A 19217-nucleotide genomic window follows, 5' to 3' on the forward strand; every position below is an offset into this window, starting at 1 on the left:
TCTCAAAACAAACAAACAAACAAACAAACAAACAGTATCATAACATCATAATATTAAAAAGAAGCAAGGTCACAGATCTTTATACCTGGCAAAAATGAAAAACTCAGTAATTCTTTCAGACAGTGAATCTTAATGAAGACAACAGTTGGGTATGGTGGCACACACCTTTAATCTCAACACTCAAGGTAGAGGCAGGCAGATCTCTATGCGTGCAAGGCTGCCAGTCTGGTCTACAAATCAAGCTCCAGGACAGTCAAGGCTGTTACACAGAGAAACCCTGTCTCAAAAAAACACACAAAAAAAAAGAAGAAAAGAAAATACTCATTTTCTCTATGCCAAGATCTACATTCTTTTGTAATATCAATGCAATTGCTTATATGACGCTAATGTAAAATTTAAGATATTAAATTATTTGTGATAACCTGTAAGTTCTAGAGAAGTGGTTAGGAGGAGAATTATTATGAATATAGATAAAACCTATCAATAGTGAGTAATAGCCTGTTCGTGCCATCTACCCCAGAGGCCATGAACAGTAGAAACAAACGTTTCCATCTCTCAGTAAATTTTTGTTTACTCCTTCTCCTGGAAGAACACAGTATCAAATTTTGTTAATTTTTATACTCTAACTCAAAGGAAGGCAGCCCGGTTGGCATATATGTTAGTATTAGTAAGAACCTTATTAAAATTGTTTTGTTTTTAAATGTAATTCAGAACCCAGGGAAATGTGAGACACAAACGATTTTAGGTATGCACTAATCCAACCAATGGATGAGGTATGACCTTATTAACTGTATTATCTCTTCAATGAAGGAATTTGTTGAAATTGGCTTATGTGCTAGCCTAAAAATGAATAAAACTTTTTTCTCTACTGGATTGACAGCTAAGGTGTCAAAAAATAAACCCAGAAGGGAGCTATGGTTCCGTCTCTTCAAAATTTGAAATACAATTATATTAAATGTTCTTAACTTTATATATACTTATTCAGAATTGTAGCTAGCAAGATTAATAATCTACTCTTATAAGAGGAAAGGCTAATTAAGTTACAGTTTTCTTAGAAATGAAGCAGCTAGAAATAATCAGCTGTGCTTCGAGTTCTTTGTTCTTTGGTTTTGCTCTGAAGCAAAAAGTTCATGTTCCTTTAGAAAGATAAAGTGCTTTTAAATAATTGAAGTCATTGCATTTAGTTTTTAATCCAACAGTATTTACTTATTTCCCTTTCATTTTTTCTTTTTTTGCTATTCTTTATATTTAATAAATACATTCAAACTCATATTCTTAATTATATTTATAATTACAAAAATATTCTAGAATGGGTTGGTTTTCCTTTAATAGTTTATTTAAAAGCTTTTCTTGTTCAAATGGGAAAACCAAGCAGGGAACGACTGTGATTTTTGTAATCTCAGGTGATTCTGTTAAGGACTGTAATAAAGGAAACAGAATTCTAGGATCAGTCCAAATGTTGTCACCACAAGTCAAGGCACAAGAGGGGTCAAGACAAGCAACCCTAAACCAACTCTAAAATGGAAGCATAGATCAGCAAAAGCTAAGAAGTAATTAAAAATACAGACTGGATTATAATGGTATTTAAAACTGACTTAGAGGGTTGGGTGGTGGTAGCACACACCTTTAATTCCAGCACTGGAAAGGCAGGTGAATTTTTATGAGTTAAAGGCCACCCTGGTCTACAGAGTGAGTTCCAGGAAAGCAAAGAGAACTAAAAAATAAAATTGACTTTGAAAGGGGCAAAGAGAAAAGGTAAAGACACTTGATATATCCACTGCTATATAGACCCCCTTCATAGAAGTTTCAGAGAAATTATAACTACATGAATCCTTTAAGAAATACACTAGCATGTATAATAACCAAAATTTAGAGATAATTGAAATATAAATAAGCAAATAAATTGATTTTACTGTAAACTAAACATAAAGAAGTAAATAGCCATGATTTACTTCCCATAGTATTTTACCTTCTCAAAATTACAAAAGAGTGTTGGGGGAGAAAAAATTCATACTATAGGCTTAGTCACTATCTATTCTCATTTGTTTTGTGGGCAATCATTTCATCAAAATTTGGTCTTTAGCACTGAAGATGTTTCAATGTTAAGTATTGATTGGGTCACCTTTTTTCAAATGCTAAATCATACAGTGTGTTTTTTCAAATCAACGGGGAAAAATCATAGTTATTTTAATAAATTGTGTAATGGATAACAGTAGGCTCCAAAGTCCAATTGCTTAGGTTAATATCCTTTACTACCCATGCATGACAAATAATCAAAATTAGGCATCTTTCAGCTTTTACAATAAAATTGGATTAATAATTGTCCTACCACATTTGGCTCTGAGAGCAGTAAATGAGTTTGTCACATAAAGTAAATTCGTGTCCTGTAGTAAGTGCTCATAGTGTGGTGGTTTAAATAAAAATGTCCCCATATGCTCATATATTTGAGTGTGTAGTCATCAGGGAATGGGTGGCACTATTTGAGAAAGATTAGAACAACTAGGAGGTGTGGCCTTGTTGGAGGAGGTGTGTCACTAGGAGTGGGTTTTGAGGTTTCAAACACCCATGCCAGGCCCAGGTTCTTTATTTCTCTGTCTACGGAGCAGGATGCAGCTCTCAGCTACTGTTCCAACACCTGCCTGTGTGCTGACATGCTCCCAACCACAATGATAATGGACTGAACATCTGAAAATATAAGGGAGCCCTCAATTACGCTTTCCATTGTAAGAGTTGCCTTGATCATGGTGTCTCTTCACAGCAATAGAACAAACACTAAGACAGTAAGCATGTCATTAATTAGAATTTTTCATTAGATGAAATATTGGTGTATGGTTTTAAGAAATATTTTAACAAGTAGTAATAAAATTAGGAATTCATTAATCAGTAGTGTTCATGGAGTACCTAAACCCAAAATAAAAACATAAACCTTTAAGAGACAAACCATAAATTATAAAAACATCATTAGCAGCATGTGCTAAATCAGTGTCATCTTACAATGCAGACAGAAACATTCAAAACACTCTTTCCCACAGTGATAACCTTTAATCCACCTGGGTGACATCAGGGGCTTATAATACATGAACCTGTATTTAAGGATGTACATGCTTGCATAGGTCTCCTAGAATTTATCTGTCTCATTGTTCTTTGTTCATCATACAGATTACACCCAACCCAACCCATAACATGGAAGAAGCCACAAGCCAAAGCATAGAGGAAGACTTTGAAGGACAGGCTACACACACAGGTAACTAAAGTGCAGAGAAAGCATAATTATTAAAGTAAAATTAATTCTAGTAATATCTGATGTTCATATAGAGAATATGGTTGAAATTAAGTAATATCTTCCTCTACTTGGGAAGAATAATCCAAAAACATTTGACTAAATAAATTGACCTAAAGTGAAATGATCCAAGGTTAGTTATTTGCTATTTCAGTATCAAAGAGTTAGAGAGAACACAAATTATTGATCATTTCCTGCTACCCAGTTATCTAAGACTCCTCTATCTACAGTTTAAGTAAAGCCCTTGTATTCTCCCACTCCTCCTTGTGTAGCCACTACAGACTTTCCTTATTATACTATATGTATGTACATATGTACATATATACATATGTGTGATCAAAAGTAAGTAATGCTTGATTTTAGTTTTTCGAATGTGAAAAAAGGAGTAAGAAGATAATACTCATGCTTGAATCAAGTGGATTTCAACCTACCTCCAGATAACCCAGAACATTATTTCATCAGGGGCTTTTCTTAACTTGTTCAATTATATGTGGCTATTCATATACCACTAGCAAGACCCTAGTGTTATGTACTATAATATACAATATGATATACAATGTGAGGGAGAAAGAATATACTCATATGTAGAATATAATATTAATAAGAAGCAAAACTAAGTTTAGTATATATACAAAGTATGTGTATATATATATATATAAATATGTATGTATAGCTTATTTACTACTGCATGCTTTGAAGAATTTATGATCTTCAAAGCATTATTTCTCAAGAACCAAATATTAATTCCAAATAGGAAATTCTTCTGTGTTGTTAAATAGCTGATTTTTGTCTGTGTTGTTAAAACAGGCAACTGAGCCTCACCCTTACAGGTTCTGATTCAGCAGATGATGGGCAGTAGTGCCCATCATTAGAAAAATTAATTGCTGACACTGCACACATTTTTCTGTGCGATGTGGCAGACCCTCACACATATAATGAAAGCCCTATACAGTTGGGTGATATCCCTGGCTCTCTACTTAAAACCCTTTGCAAGGGTCCTTCCTGTGATTCTTCAGCTCTGAGAGGAATTGGCTGGTTATGTAATGATAGTTGTTGCTTTCGTTTCCTTAACTGAAGTCAGATGCTGTTTTCCAAGTGTTGGGTTTAGGTGCCACTGTTATTGTTGTTCCTCCAATAACTCCAGTTTCCCTTAACAGTGTAGTACAAAAGCTCACTTATTCCAAACGTGTCTTTCTTATGTAGTGAGTGCTGCTTTTCTGAAATTCTGGTTGCTTTTATATATTCCAATTTTTAAGTATTCTTACCTGTAAACTTCTGTAAATAGTACTGATCACATAATTTATATTGTTATTATGGATGTTTTAGAGAGATTCTGTGCCATGATCTTTGCCATTTAGTAAAGTTAATCTTGGACATTATTTTTATGAACAAGTCAGGAAATGCTTCTGATGCAGGAGATGACATTTTCTCAAGGCAACTTTTAATTGTCTTTTGATAATAAAGAGAAAAATGCTTAAAATTTTTATTTCAGGACCCAAAGGAGTAATCAACGACTGGAGAAAGTTTAAATTAGAAAGTGAAGATAGTGATTCAATTCCACCCAGTAAGAAAGAGATCCTCAGGCAAATGTCTTCTCCTCAGAGCAGAGATGACAAAGACTCAAAAGACAGAGTTGGCAGAAAGGTAAGAGAAGCAAAGACGTGTAACTATAAGTTATGTATTTCCTAGTCTAATTCACTCAAGAGAATCACTTCAGAATATTGTGAAATGCTTTCAATGCAGTACACAGTGAATACTGTGACAAGGTATTCCATACTATGAAATACATGTAGGAGTCAGAGAATAAATGATAAATATATGAGCTATTGTAGAGGAAACTTCTCAGTATAAGAAAAAAATATAGAGCTTTAAACTATATAAGCTGCTACATTTTAAGGCAGCAAAGACACCGTGTGGGCTTTCATTCTTGGGTGTTTCTAAGCACCTGAGTCTGCAGAGAAGAGACTCTATCTAGTAGAGAACAATTATTGTTAGGAACAGTGAGATTCCTCAGGAAGATAAAGGAAGGAGAGAAGCAGGAGCATCATTGTTTAAAGACAGCATTGCAGGAGTCTAGTTATGCATGTGTACACCTGTGTCATAGAGATAGAGTCAAAGACCTCTAAAATGTCAGTGGCGATTATTTTAAATATTAAATTGGTAGAACATCAATATTTTTACTTCATTTTTAAAACTTTTGGCAATTTTTAAATCTCCATAAATAATATATATATATATGAGATTTAAAAATTGCCAAAAGTATATATACATATATATATAAACAAATTAATGGTAATAATAAGGAAGTCATAAAGAGATTTTCATTTGTGAGAGAAGTCACTCTAGCACATCACCTAAGCAGTTTGTACTGATAGTACACTGAGTAAAGAGACCATGAACAGAAATATGCCTTGGCCCTTGGCTTCAGGCCATGGTAGGGTTCTTCAGTCTGACACTGTGTGAGGCAGAAGGCAGAAATTGGTTCTCTCTCAGGGTCATTATGCAGTGTAGATGAGACACCCACATTTTGAAACTGAGAAACTGTAAGAATGTCCTCATTTGTTTCAAACATATCATGAAGGGAAAACAAATAAAAACGCTTTTAAAAAATACTGTCAAATCTGAGATGCTATTATTAAAGGTTTTGTTCTGGTTAAACTTCAGAAATGTGCCTGTATGCCTAAATATCTATGTCTCACGTATGAACAGAACAACTTCGAGTATGAATGCTCAAATATAGCTTTAAATCAATATTTGTGAGGCTTGGTTGCCCAAACTAGCAGAACTATGATGGCAACTTAAGAATTATACAAAACATTTAATAATTTTAGGATTAAAAAATTAAATTGAGTCCATAAAACTGACAGGGAAAAATCGTTAGGCTAGAAAAATGGTCTGGCTGTGGTGGCATAGGTGTATAATACCAGCACTTGGGAGGTTGAGGTAGGAAGACCTTGATTTCCTACCGTACTAAAAGAAAGAAAACAGAGAAAGGAAGGTGGAGAGGGGTAGGCTGTTGGGGAGAAAGAATTGGGAATATTAGGAAAACAAACACACAAGGCAGAAGAAAGTAATAAAAATGGATAGCAGCTGCGGTTCAAGGGTTACATGATGAAGATGCTACAGGTAACAATCCTCTTGAGACGCTCCAGCTTCCAGCTTCCAAGTTTCTGGGCCTCTTCACATCTTTCAGTGAACTGTATGACAATAGGCTGCGTCACTCCTTTGTGTCTATATTTTCTTCTTGGTTGAGGGGAAGAGGTGATTAATTGTCTATCGACTATATTAATAATGGAGTCAACATTATAAAAGGGTATTAAGGTAATTGGATGTTCTAATCACAAGAAAATGTAGCTGTTTTAGAAGATGTATAGTTCTCTGACTTATGACTAAACCCAGTGCTTAAGAATAACCCAGAGGGCTTGTTAAAACACAGACAACTCAGCCTCACCCTGACAGTTCTGATTCAGCAGTTCTGAGTGGCACCCATAATCAGAAAAAAACAATTGCAGACATTGAACACATTAATTAGAAAACTGATACTAGTTAACCAAATATGTAATACAAGCCCTCACAGTACTTGTTGCTATGAAAATAAAAGCAGGATAGAGAAAGAGGAGGATAGAGTAAGGGCCCTTTTTCAAATGATCAACCAAGTAACGAAAGTCAATGACCTTTGAGGCGATGCTTAAATAAGAAGGTTTTTTAAGCAGAAAAGTGGTCTAAGCAGAGAGGAAAACAAGTCAAAACTCCTAGACTTGAGAATAAGTTTGGTGCATCCAAGCGTGAAACATTTCCAATTGAACTACCTCCATTATTTCTTTCATGCACCCTTAGATGAGCATTCAAGAATATGAACTAATTCACCAAAACAAAGAAGATGAAAACTGCCTGCGCAAATACCGTAGACAATGCATGCAGGATATGCATCAGAAGTTGAGTTTTGGGCCTAGATATGGGTTTGTGTATGAGCTGGAAACAGGGGAGCAGTTCCTGGAGACCATTGAAAAGGAGCAGAAGGTCACCACCATCGTGGTGACCATTTATGAAGATGGCGTGAAGGGCTGTGATGCACTCAACAGCAGCTTAGCCTGCCTTGCGGCGGAGTACCCAATGGTTAAGTTCTGTAAGATAAAAGCTTCTAATACTGGTGCTGGGGACCGCTTTTCCCCAGATGTTCTCCCCACCCTGCTTGTATACAAAGGTGGGGAACTCATCAGCAATTTTATTAGCATTGCCGAACAGTTCGCCGAAGAATTTTTTGCTGGAGATGTGGAGTCTTTCCTAAATGAATATGGATTACTACCAGAAAGAGAGATGCATCACCTAGAGCAGACCAACATGGAAGATGAAGATGCTGAATAAGCATTCTCTGTGTCAGTATCTCATATCTGTCCTTTACACAGTGAACACTTGTTTTTGGTAGTATCTATATTCCTTTAGCAAACACTATTGGCTATCCAAATTTGGGGGAAAGATATTAAAATTATGTTAATAGCATTTTAAATATTAGATATCCAAGTTGAGATGATATTTTGCTGCAAAAAAATATAGTTCTTAACAAATACTGAGCAAATAGAGGAGGTGGATAATGTCAATGTTATTTCACTTTAAAAATCCCTTTCAAGATACGTGTTACTTTTTCCCTTGGCATTTTTATTTGGGCTTTAGAAACTGAATACTACTTGTGAACTGACTTGTATGATAAGAATAAAATCATATGAAGAAACAAATATTCTGTGTAAAGTCTACTGTGAGTCAAGTATTATATTCTTAAGAACCTAAAAACTTCATAAAGCTCAAAATACAAAAATGGTTTCATATGTGTCTCTAATAACCTTAAATCTGCATTGAAAAGTATTGTTTTCATTTGTAAAACAATGCAACCAGATGAGAGAAGTAGAATTTCAACTTTTAGTTCTTTTGAAAACATTTGGAAGTTTGTCCAAAAAAGCCAGACACTGATGGCACATGTCTTTATTTCCAGCAGAGGAAGCAGAAGCAGGCAAATCTCTGAGTTCAAGGCCAGCCTGGTCTACAGAGAGAGTTCCAGTATAGTCAGGACTACACAGAAAAACCCTATCTCACCCCTCACCAAGAAAAAAAAAGGTAGAAAAGAAAATATTTGAAAGTTTGTTCTCCCACAAAAAGACATGGAAGTACAAAGTGAAACACAACATTGAAAGTATAAATACTTAAGTTAGCTGAGGAGGAAGGTGAAGTATCTAAACCAGAGGCAAAAGGTAATGATGAGTGAAAACTGAAGCAACATGGCTGACAAAGGAAGAAATGGTGAAGATGTGTGTTCAGAGCAGGTTGAACAGTCCTCCCTGGCAGCCCATGCCAAAGTGCACAAAGGCTCGAAGCTTTGGTCTCTAATCTTTTAAGTAACTAGCTGATAGCTTTTCTTTTTCCCCTTAACTTTCCCACCTCCACCCCTGACTCTAAACATTTCACCTCGTTCATTTCTCACGAGAAAACAGGCATTATCCTATGTGAACTGCCTCATCTTTTTACCACCAGAACTGAGAAGGCAACTACAAATAAACCTGTTGACTGATGTCATGGAAGAGGAGTCCTCATGTGGTGTGAGAGTTCCTTCTGTCTATGTGTTGCTTTTATTGGTTAATGAGTAAAGAACTGGCTTGGCCTATAGTATGGGAGGTAGAAGGGGGGGGGGCTGTCAGAGGGACGCCATGGAGCCACTGCCGGAGATAGACGTGCTGAAACTTTGCTGGTAGGCCATGACCTCTTGGTGATATACAGATTAATAGAAATGGGTTAAGTTAATATGTAAGACTTAGCTAATAAGAAGCTAGAGCTAATGGGCCAAGCAGTAATTTAATTAATACAGTTTCTGTGTGGTTATTTCGGTTCTGTGCAGCTGGGACTAACAAGCGGCTCCTCCAACACACATGGGCGTCTCTAGTCATCCAACACATGGCTGTGCAGTACCCCCACTCATTCCTACAGTCGCAAAGAGTCCACGTGGGTGTCTCCTGTCAGCAGAGGCGGCTGTCCAGTACCCCCACTCATTACCATAGTTGTCAAGAGTCCACATGGCCTCTCCAGTCAGCTGATGCACGACTGTCCAGTATCCCCACTCATTCCAACAGTTGCAGAAGTTCTATTCTGGGATTACTCCCCTCCCCTCTGCATTACCTGCTGCTTTTTTCTAAGTTTGGCTTTGATGTATTTTTAAACTACCCACTCTTAACAGCTTAACGTTTTAACCTACCACTCCTATCTCCGGTGTTCTTTAAAATCATGACTCCCAAAGGAAGTATCTAAAGCTAGAAAGTCAGGTGCGGTGCCGCACCTAGCCCTCAGGAGTCTGAGGCAGGGGCCTGGGTGTTCAAGGGCAGTCTGTCTACAAAGCAAAAACAAAAGCAAAACAAAAAATATGAAAAAAACCAGGGTCTTCATGTGATATATTTAAAAACCTAAAACCTCAGTGGAACAGCTATAGATTGGCATTAATTCCATGGACTGGAAGAACGTCTTAAAGAATGGTGGCGAGATGGTGAGAAAGGACAGTCAAATAGCTCAAAAGACAGCAGTTTAAGAAAAAGATGTAAACTCTGCTCAGTTAGTAGCCACTCTTAGCAGCAGAAGAAGCAAGTTTGCAGGCCAGAGGACGAAAGAAAGGCTAACCAGTGAAAGAAAACACCTACGTGCAAGGGAAAAAAAACAGTAAAAATGACTACTTTTCCTATCCAGAGAAAGCTCTACTCCTGTAAGAAACAAACCACCATGCTCTAATTTAAAATAAACAGATAGCAAGCTTAAGCAGGACTAAGCCCGGGGAATGTCTTTAACCCATCATTGCCAAAAGTAAAGTAACTAGGTGGTACAGACAGAGAGACTGAGTGATGATAGCAACCACTCTCAAAATAAGACCAGGTGACTAATGGGTGCCAGGTGAGGCTTTGATCATATAATACTCATCGGGGAGTCACACAAAAGGCAGGATTTGACTAGAACGCTTGAAGTCTGCTGTTGCAGAAATGCTGCAATACCAGCGCCTTTATGCGAACATTTCATCTGCTGTTCAATTCCGTAGGAGAAGAGATCATGTAAAAACAGATTCATTTTTTTTCTTTGAGAATTTCAACACTGTGTTTTGATCATATTTGCTCCCACCTTCTCCTTAAGCCCTCTCAGATCCACCCCAGAGATCACTTTTGACTCAGTAAAGAGAGAGTTTTAAGTTACAAGGTTTAAAATGTTCTACCATGTCACTTAACTACTCAAATAATAACTACTCAAATAAACTAGAGGGAGAACTTGTTTTTTTCTCTAAGGATAGACAAATTTATAAGAAATAGCAAATTTGAATTATAAATTGAAAAGCTTATTTATTCATTTCTTCATAAAACATTACTGATACTCTGCAATGTCCACTCTGGGTCCTTGAGAGCAAGAAATGTAAGGTAAGGAAAACAAGCATTACACAAGAAAGAGTGGATAACTGTTTATAGCGTTGTCTCCATGTCTCTGCTGTGGTGGTGACTCCATTGGCCAACATAGCAAACTTCTTGGTCTGAATCCTCTCGCTCATTTTGTGAGTTTGAACACACTAATTAATCTCTCTTAAGATCTGTCAAACACAGATCTTGACAGTAGTTATTCACAGAGCTACTATGATATAAAATCATATAAATTAATTAGGAGTGCCTAATATACAAATATTACTAAAATGTTACTTATTAATAAATAAACAGCAAGTAAAATGATTCATATGCTACACAGATTTACAAGCATAAAATTGTACACACATGCACACACATAAGCTAATTCATAAAGATGTTAGATGCAGTGAATACATATCAAACATGCCACTCACATTCTTGTACAAATGAACCTACTAAACAGCTTACATACAATATTTAAATCAAAAGAGAAAAGTCCTTTAGATTTCCAGGGTAGTGAAAGGCAGGTAAGTGACTCCAACAAAATGGCCAACTGCTGTACACATTGGATTCTACAGCTCATCTTCCACGCTTTGGGGCATACTGGATGCTGAAGACCATTCTCAAATTGAAATTCTTTCTCTACCAAGTGCTCATGAACTATACTCTCTCAATCTTATCTTGTAGCCTTTCTTCCTTTCTTCCTGGATAGTTCCCCCATTGTCTCTTTGGATTCTTTTATTCATCCTGATGTCTGCTCCTATGTCACAATTTCTGAAATTCACTCTTATTGGCATTTCTGTGGAGATTTTTCATGCACACTAAAAGACAGTTAGCAGCGCCCTTGACCTTTCCCAGTGAGCTGCTAGTGCATCCTTCCTCTAATTGCAACCAAAAATTACAACTTTCTTTTTTCTTCTCTCTCTCTCTCTCTCTCTCTCTCTCTCTCTCTCTCTTTCTCTCTTTGAGGCAAGGTTCCTCTGTAGCTTTGGAGCCTGTCCTTCTATACTGGAACTAGCTCTTGCAGACCAAGATGGCCTTGAACTCATAGAGATCTGCCTGTCTCTGCCTCCCAAGTATTGAGATTAAAGGCACGTGTCATCACCACCCAGAAAAAAAAACTTTCTTTAGACATTGTCAAGTGTTCTGTAGAAGGAAGCAATAATGCCCATTTGAAAATAACTTACCATGATATAGAAAAGATATATTCTGCCTCCAGCTTTCTTATATTGGTGGGAATTTAATTTACTATAATTTGTCACTAGAACCCCTGCGATCATTTCCTAACTGGACTTCACAACTACCAATCTTCAAGTTGATATAGAAGGCTGAACAAAAAACTATGCAGCTAAGCAAACTGCAAGGTTAATGGGGTGTGCTGCTGAAAGTCTTCTTGGGACACCTATGGTATAAAGAAGAATAATCGGGTTTGTGGGGTGCTTTAAATTAGATTCTGTATCTTGGGATACAAGTATTTTTTTGATGACCCATAATGTCTGGAAGTGAAGTAGCTATGTCTAAATAGTTTACCTTCCAATAGTGAAACAAGTAGTTCTTTTAGTAAGTGGAAACTCAGCAGCAACATTTCTCTAGGCAATTTTTAAGAGCGTTATTTTTAACTAAAAGTTTCAAATCTGAAAAGAGAATTAGAGGCACATTTGGGGCTAGAGGAAGCAGCAAAATAACTCAGTGAGTTTTTACTCTCTTACCATGGAAGCTTTGTGGTGTCCAGAATCCACAATGAAAAGCCTAACACTGTGGTACACATATATAATCCTAGAACTGCGAAACACATAGCAGAACTGACAGGAGAAACCCTTCCTCAACAAGATGAAAGGAGAGAACCAACTACTGAGTGGTGTGGGAAGTCCTTCTGTATACGTGCTGCTTTTATTGGTTAATGAATAAAGAAGCTGCTTTTCGGACAATGGCTTAACAGAATATAGCCTGGCTGGAGGAGATATATATAGAGAGAGTAGGCAGAGTCAATGAGAAGCCATCTAGCACTGCCAGAGACAGATGCTGGGGACAGAACTTGGAACTTGACCTGGTAAGCCACAGCCACATGGCTATACACAGATTAATGGAGATGAGCTAGTTTAGGATGTAAGAGCTAGCCAATGAGAAGCTAGAGCTAATAGACCAAGCAGTGATTTAATTAATACAGTTTCTGTGTGGTTATTTCCAGTTGGGGTGTCTGGGAACAAACAAGCAGCCTCCCCCAACAACTGAAAGTTGACCTCTGACCTCCATATGCATTCATATGTCAAGATACGTATACATGTGCATGTGTGTATGCACATGTGTGTGCACGCATGCACACGCATGCTAAGTAAGTAAATAGAAATGAATAAAAAAATTTTAAGCACAATATTTGCATAAAGATATGCAGGTTTTATGAAAAGATGGTATGGTGTTTGTGCCTGTAAGCCCAGAACTTGAGTAGCTGACATAGGAGATACTCAAATAATAACTGTAATAGTGTTGGGTAAGAAGAGATAGGAAGATCATGGCTAGTCTGAGCTAAATAGTGTTTTAAACAACAAAACAAATGCAAAATTTGTTATTTTATAGCATTGAACTTGAAAAACTGATATTATCAAATTTTAAATACATATAAAGTATTTCCATAGACATACAAATGCAATAATCATTTTAGTTTTCAAGTTTCCTGCTATTTCAACAGCTCTTGTGTCTTTAAAGAAGAAAAAAACCTGAATTTAAGAGTAGACAAATTTGTCACAAGCAATTGTTTTCCCTGTTATGAAAATAAAGCATTCTGTGAAAAGTAAAATATTAAATTCCTGTGACATAATCGTTAACTATTATATAAATTCATAATTCCTGTGGAAGTTACAATACCATTTGTGCTGTGAAACAGTGGTCTCTTTGGAAGCCCCAAAGTTAGCATAGCTAACTTTGTAGTATGTCACCATAGAAAGATGCTCCTGAACACACGATGTTGTAACTCTCCATAAACACATCAAAACTCATCCTGCACTAATGACCTTTTTGTTGCTGTGATAAAACACAGAGACCAAGGCAATTTACAGAAGAAAGAGCTTATCTGAGCTTTCAGTTCCAGTGGGAGAGGAGTCCATGATGGCAGAGCATAGAGTGGCAGCCTGGACTAGAAGCTGATTGCTTACATTTTCATCAGAAAGCCTAAAGTTGAGAGATTAAATTGGGAGTGGAGGAGACTTTGAAACCTAAGGCCTGTCCCCAGTGACAGTCTTCAAAGTTCCATGGAGGCCACACCTGCTAAACCTACCTAAACAGCGCCATCTATTGGAGAGCAAGTGTTCAAATATCCACAACTATGGAGCAGATCCTCAGATAAATCCCCAGACAAATCACCATGTTGAAAATGCACTGATTACATCTAATGTGATAAAGCCCACAGCTTAGGAACACAATACAGTGAGATTAAATGGCTGAATGTAATTCAGCTGACATTCAAGTCAGTATGCTGCTGCGGCGTGCTAGCCAAGGCTGAAAAAATTCAAAACTAAAAATTCAAAGCCAGACTTGTAGTGAATTTATATCACCTCTGCACCATTATAAGCCAAAGTACAAAATAAAACAAATGTCAAACTATTAGAAGTAGGAAGGCTACACAGCTTCACATGCATCATGGTATTTAATGACTTGCAAGAACATATGGAGTAGAATGCTGTTTATAATATATTCTGCTCAGTAATGAGGACATGGAAGAGTTAGATTTTACTATCTTTCTTACATTCATATAGTTAACAAGATATAAAGCCTAACCTTAGCCTTGAGTCTATTAGTCTTAGTTCCCATACTTTTTCCATTAGACAATATTAATTACCTGAAAGTTACCAACATGTTACAAACCAAATTCATATTTCTATAAAATATGTCTTGATATTGTTCAGGTCTGTACATCAGTTCTGAAGGAAAATAGAAGGAAGAGGAAGAGTCCTGGAATCAGAGAATGCTTCAGCCCAAAACTCTAGTAACTACTGTAGTGGGTACCGTTTTGAAAGAGAAAACAGTGAAGAAAATGGTGACCTAGGGTTTTAGTTACCTGTTTTCATTATTCTAGCCAGAGCATTAAGTAAACAGCTTTTATGAATCCTTGAGACTTGTGGCTGTATAAACTATAAAATCCTGTTTGCCTTTCAGGCTTTGTTTGGGTTTTTTCTTTGTTAGTCTGTTCTGCCATACTATGTAAGAAAATGCTCCAAAAGTGAGTTTTTCATAAAAATCAGGTATGTTTAATCAGGCTATATTATTTCTCACAGTACCCATTCTTTAGTCTCAATTCTTGAATTCATAGAAGCATACATTTAAGCAAGTTTATTGAAAAATAATAATTAATTGAAAGGTTGTTTATTGAGCATTGACAACACATAATTAGCTCTCCTACAGGATTCCTGCTGAAGCAAACTAGATTTATGTTGAGTAGTTAATGATAATCACAAGTGAAATTAAGTATGCTGAATAAGTTGAATAACAAAGACTTATAAAAGAAACTGTGTGAGTCCTCATAGAAGTTACAAAGAATAAGCTATGGCTCTATATTATATTTCACTTTTATCAAACAACAATTGCAGGTTTTGGAGAGATGCTTCACCAATTAAGAGCCCTTGTTGCTATGGCAAAGGCCTTTGCGTTTGGTTTCCAGCACCCACTTAGTGACTCACAACTATCCTAAATTCTAACTCCATTAATGGTACCCCGTTCAGGTCTCTGCAGAAGCACACAGAGTGCACACACATGCATGCTGTCAAACAAGCACATAAAATAAAAATTTTAAATCTTTTTTAAAAATTATACTTGTGCATGTTGGGCTGCAGCGATAGTCAGCCATTAAAGGCTCAGCTTTTCTACAGGATATGACTTCAGTTCCTTGGATACACAAGTCAAATACTCCCGCTCTAGCTTCCCTTAAAAGGGGCTGGAAAGGCACAGCGCAGCAGGTAAGTGAGTAGGCTGCTCTTGCATAGGATCTGACTTCAGTTCCCAGCACCCATACCTGTAACTTCAGCTTCAAGGGATCCATACCCACTGACACCTGGTCTGCTTGGACAACTGCACTCGCATACAGACATACGTACTCCAGATATCAAGTTTATTAATACATTCTTCTTCAATTTCTTTCTTTCTTCAAGCATTTCGAGAGAAAGGAGCTTTGTAAAGTTTTAAGTTGTGGTTGTTGTTGTTGTTGTTGTTGGGGGTGGTGCTGGCACAAAATCAGGGGAACTTTTAAACTCTCTTTGGCTCTTGCTGAAGGAAGAGCAGTGTGCATTGTCGTCTATTTGAAACCAGAGTTATTTACTATTATGATCACTTCCACAGTGAAAGCTTTAAGCAGAAATAATCCTAAACATAGTAACAGTGACAAAACATGAATGATTTAAATTTACTACATTAAAGGCCCATAATGTCTAATTGGATTTCACAAAAATTCCAGGTTAATTTCAAAAGAAATTAACTTAATGCTTAAAGTAGAACATAAAATAATGCAAAGTGTATATAAAGCAACTAACAGTTTTTAAAAGTAATTATCACTATGCTAAGATAAACAACCTTAAATAGAAAAAGTATTATTGAATATAGAAAAGACCATTTCAATGATGGTTATTAGAAATAATGATAAAATGGCACAAGAAACCTAGGACTACAACAATTTTATACATGCATATACTTAATGAAATGTCATAGAATTTACACAGTGAACATTAACTGAGCTTTAATTATTGACTGCTGATGCACTGAAGCCAGCTGGCTCTCCATTCTGCAACCATGCCTTCCCTCAAAGTACACATCCTAACAAGTTCTTCCTTCCTTAAATTGCTTGTTGCTAGGTATTTTATCACAGTAATGGGGAAAGCAGCTAACATAAATTTAGTGCTGTTAAGTGGAGCTACTGCTGTGATAAACCCAACTGCATGTCACTTGGGCCTTTGCAACTGGTTAACAAGAGCAACATAAAAGAGTTTGAAACTTTGGATTATAAAAGTCCTTGAATGCTGCAAGAAGGCATTCCATTTTGCTTGCTGTGATAAATACCATGATGAAAAGCAACTTGGAAGAAAGAGGGTTATTTGAATTACACTTCCAGATCAAAATCCATCACTCAGAAATGTTATGATAGGAACTGTAACAGAAACTGAAGCAGAAACCAAAGGGGTAGTTTACTGACTTGCTCCCTCTGGCTCTCACGCATCCAACTTTCTTATGCAATTCATACCCATTTGCCTTGGTGATGTGGGATGCCTCTGTATGCTGTGAAAATGTCTTATTACCATTGGTTAATAAAGAAGCAGATTTGGTCAATAGCCAGGCAGAATATAGCTAGGCAGGAAATTCAAGCAGCAACAGGGGAAAGAAGACAGAGTCAGGGAAACATCAGCAGCTGCCAGAGAAGCAAGACATAAGGTAACACCATGACCATAGGGCAATACATAGATTAATAGAAATGGGTTAATTTAAGGTGTAAGAGCTAGTTAGTAATAAGCCTGAGTCATCGGCCAAACAATTTGTAATTAACATTAAGTCTCTGGGTTGATATTTGGGGACTGGTGGACAGGAGAGAAACTTCCAGTTACACCTAGGCACCAGTGCCACAGTGGAATGGGCCCTTCTACATCAATCAACAATCAGGACAATTCAGGCCAATCTGATGGAGGCAATTTTTCACTTAATGCTTCCTCTTCCCAGATGATTCTAGGCTTTATCAACTAGACAATAGAAACTATCCAGTGCACAAAGCTTAGCAAGCTATTCTGGTAGAACTTTTGGAATTCCAGAAACTGGAATAAATGTGGGCTTGGGCGTCTGGCTTCTGAGAGGAACAAGACTCTCTTGGGAACCAGGGTAGCGGTCATCTAGGTTACATTCTGGCAAAGAATCTAGCTGCATTCTGCCTGTGTCCTGAGAACTGAAGCGAGACTGAATGTGATAGAGTAATGTGTTGAGTGGATGAAATTTCAAGGCAGGAAGCATCCAGGATGTGGCATGGTTATTGATTACCACTCTTATTCTGAGTGTTGCAGAATGGGGAAAAGAAAGCAGTTTGTCTCAAAGAGGCCACAGGCAAATTTAAAGTTATGACTAAAAAGAAGCTGCAGTTTTTAAAGAGAAGCCTCCTGCTCTACAGGTACATAGGGAAAGTGCTGGAGAGCAGGACCCCATCCATCAAAGGCTCCACTTTGTCAAATGCAAACTCATTTGAAAGAAGAGAGACTAACCTCAGAACACCAAAGGGGTTCCTTACTCTTAGGAAAAGATTTTCTAGGCAAGAGTTTCCCCAGGGTCAGCACACAAGAGCAGCTACAGCTATGGTCCAAGTGGGCCATCGTCTATTTTGAGCTGGTAACAGAATTTCATAGTGTTGTCTACATGGTACTGGTTTTGTAAGCATGAAAAATATTGCATGTACTCTGGCTCTATGGTTCCAGGAAGTCTATGAGGTCAAGCAACACATGAAAGGTTTAGAGATAGCATAAGAGACCCTTAGAGTGAAGATAAAGCATCAATTGGAAAGAAGGGCCCAGGATATTTGAGAGGTCAGACCAATGGACATCCACCACAGAAAGCTGCATACACAGAATGGAGAAAGACTTATGCTGGAGGTGGGGAAGCAAGGGCTACCTGGGTCCTTTGGAGCTAAGATGCTTTTATCAGGAGTCCAAAATGCCAGATATGGAGCTAGAAGATTTACTGTTTCCTCTGGATTTCTGTCTTGCTTTGGCTCAATCTTTTTGCTCCCATTCTTCCATTTAGAACAGGAATGCTTACTTTGGGCATTTTATATTGGAAATAAGTAGTTTTCCCTTGGTTCTATAAAAGCTTGCAGTTAAGAGATTGATTTGGTCCTTGGAAGAGACTTTAGGCATTTAAATAGTTTGGGGAATGCTATTTATTAAAAAAAAAACTTGGAAAGTTGGGATGAATGCATTTCACATCACAAAATAGCCATGAACCAATGGGAGCAATGGGTGAAATGTTACAGAGTGAATGTGAAATGTCTGTCACATGCTCATGTTTGAACACTTGCTCAGGTTGACGGCACCATGGGGGAAAACCGTAGAACCCTTAGGATGTGGATCTGTAACTGGGCTTGTGACTTTATAGCTTGACCTGTGTCCTCGTCACTCTGCTTTGTGACTGAAGATACAATGAGCCAGCTGGTCTCCTACTTCTGCTGTGTCTTTCCTGCCATGATAGACTGTACCTCCTCAAACTGTAAGCCAGAATAAATCTTTCCTTCTGGAAATTACAGTTTGTCAGTTAGTTTGTCACAGCAATGAAGAAAGTAAGTAGGATAGTATATAAAACAAGAATCTAATAAATATGCAAAATACTCCTTGTTTCTTATAAAAAATAATTGATATAAGAATAAGTGATAATTCATCATCAGAGATTTTAGTACATTTTTTCAATATTTACTAGAAAAAATACCAAAAATCAGGCTCAGAACACAACCTACTTTTGCACGTCATGTGTCCCACACAAATGATAATTGTATAACAAGGTTCATCTAAGATTGTTGT

The 19217-nt window shown here is 37.2% G+C and overlaps 1 protein-coding gene across 1 annotated transcript; it reads left to right on the forward strand.

Annotated features, from left to right (window-relative positions):
* Window positions 1-3183: 3183 nt before the first annotated feature.
* Window positions 3184-7645, forward strand: Pdc (phosducin). The gene is made up of 3 exons (XM_005348504.1): window positions 3184-3244; window positions 4773-4924; window positions 7118-7645. The coding sequence occupies exons 1-3, from the start codon at window positions 3184-3186 to the stop codon at window positions 7643-7645; spliced, it is 741 nt and encodes a 246-aa protein (XP_005348561.1).
* The last annotated feature ends 11572 nt before the right edge of the window (window positions 7646-19217 follow it).

This window comes from Microtus ochrogaster, chromosome 6 (genome assembly GCF_000317375.1).
Source record: "Microtus ochrogaster isolate Prairie Vole_2 chromosome 6, MicOch1.0, whole genome shotgun sequence".
Taxonomy (NCBI): domain Eukaryota; kingdom Metazoa; phylum Chordata; class Mammalia; order Rodentia; family Cricetidae; genus Microtus; species Microtus ochrogaster.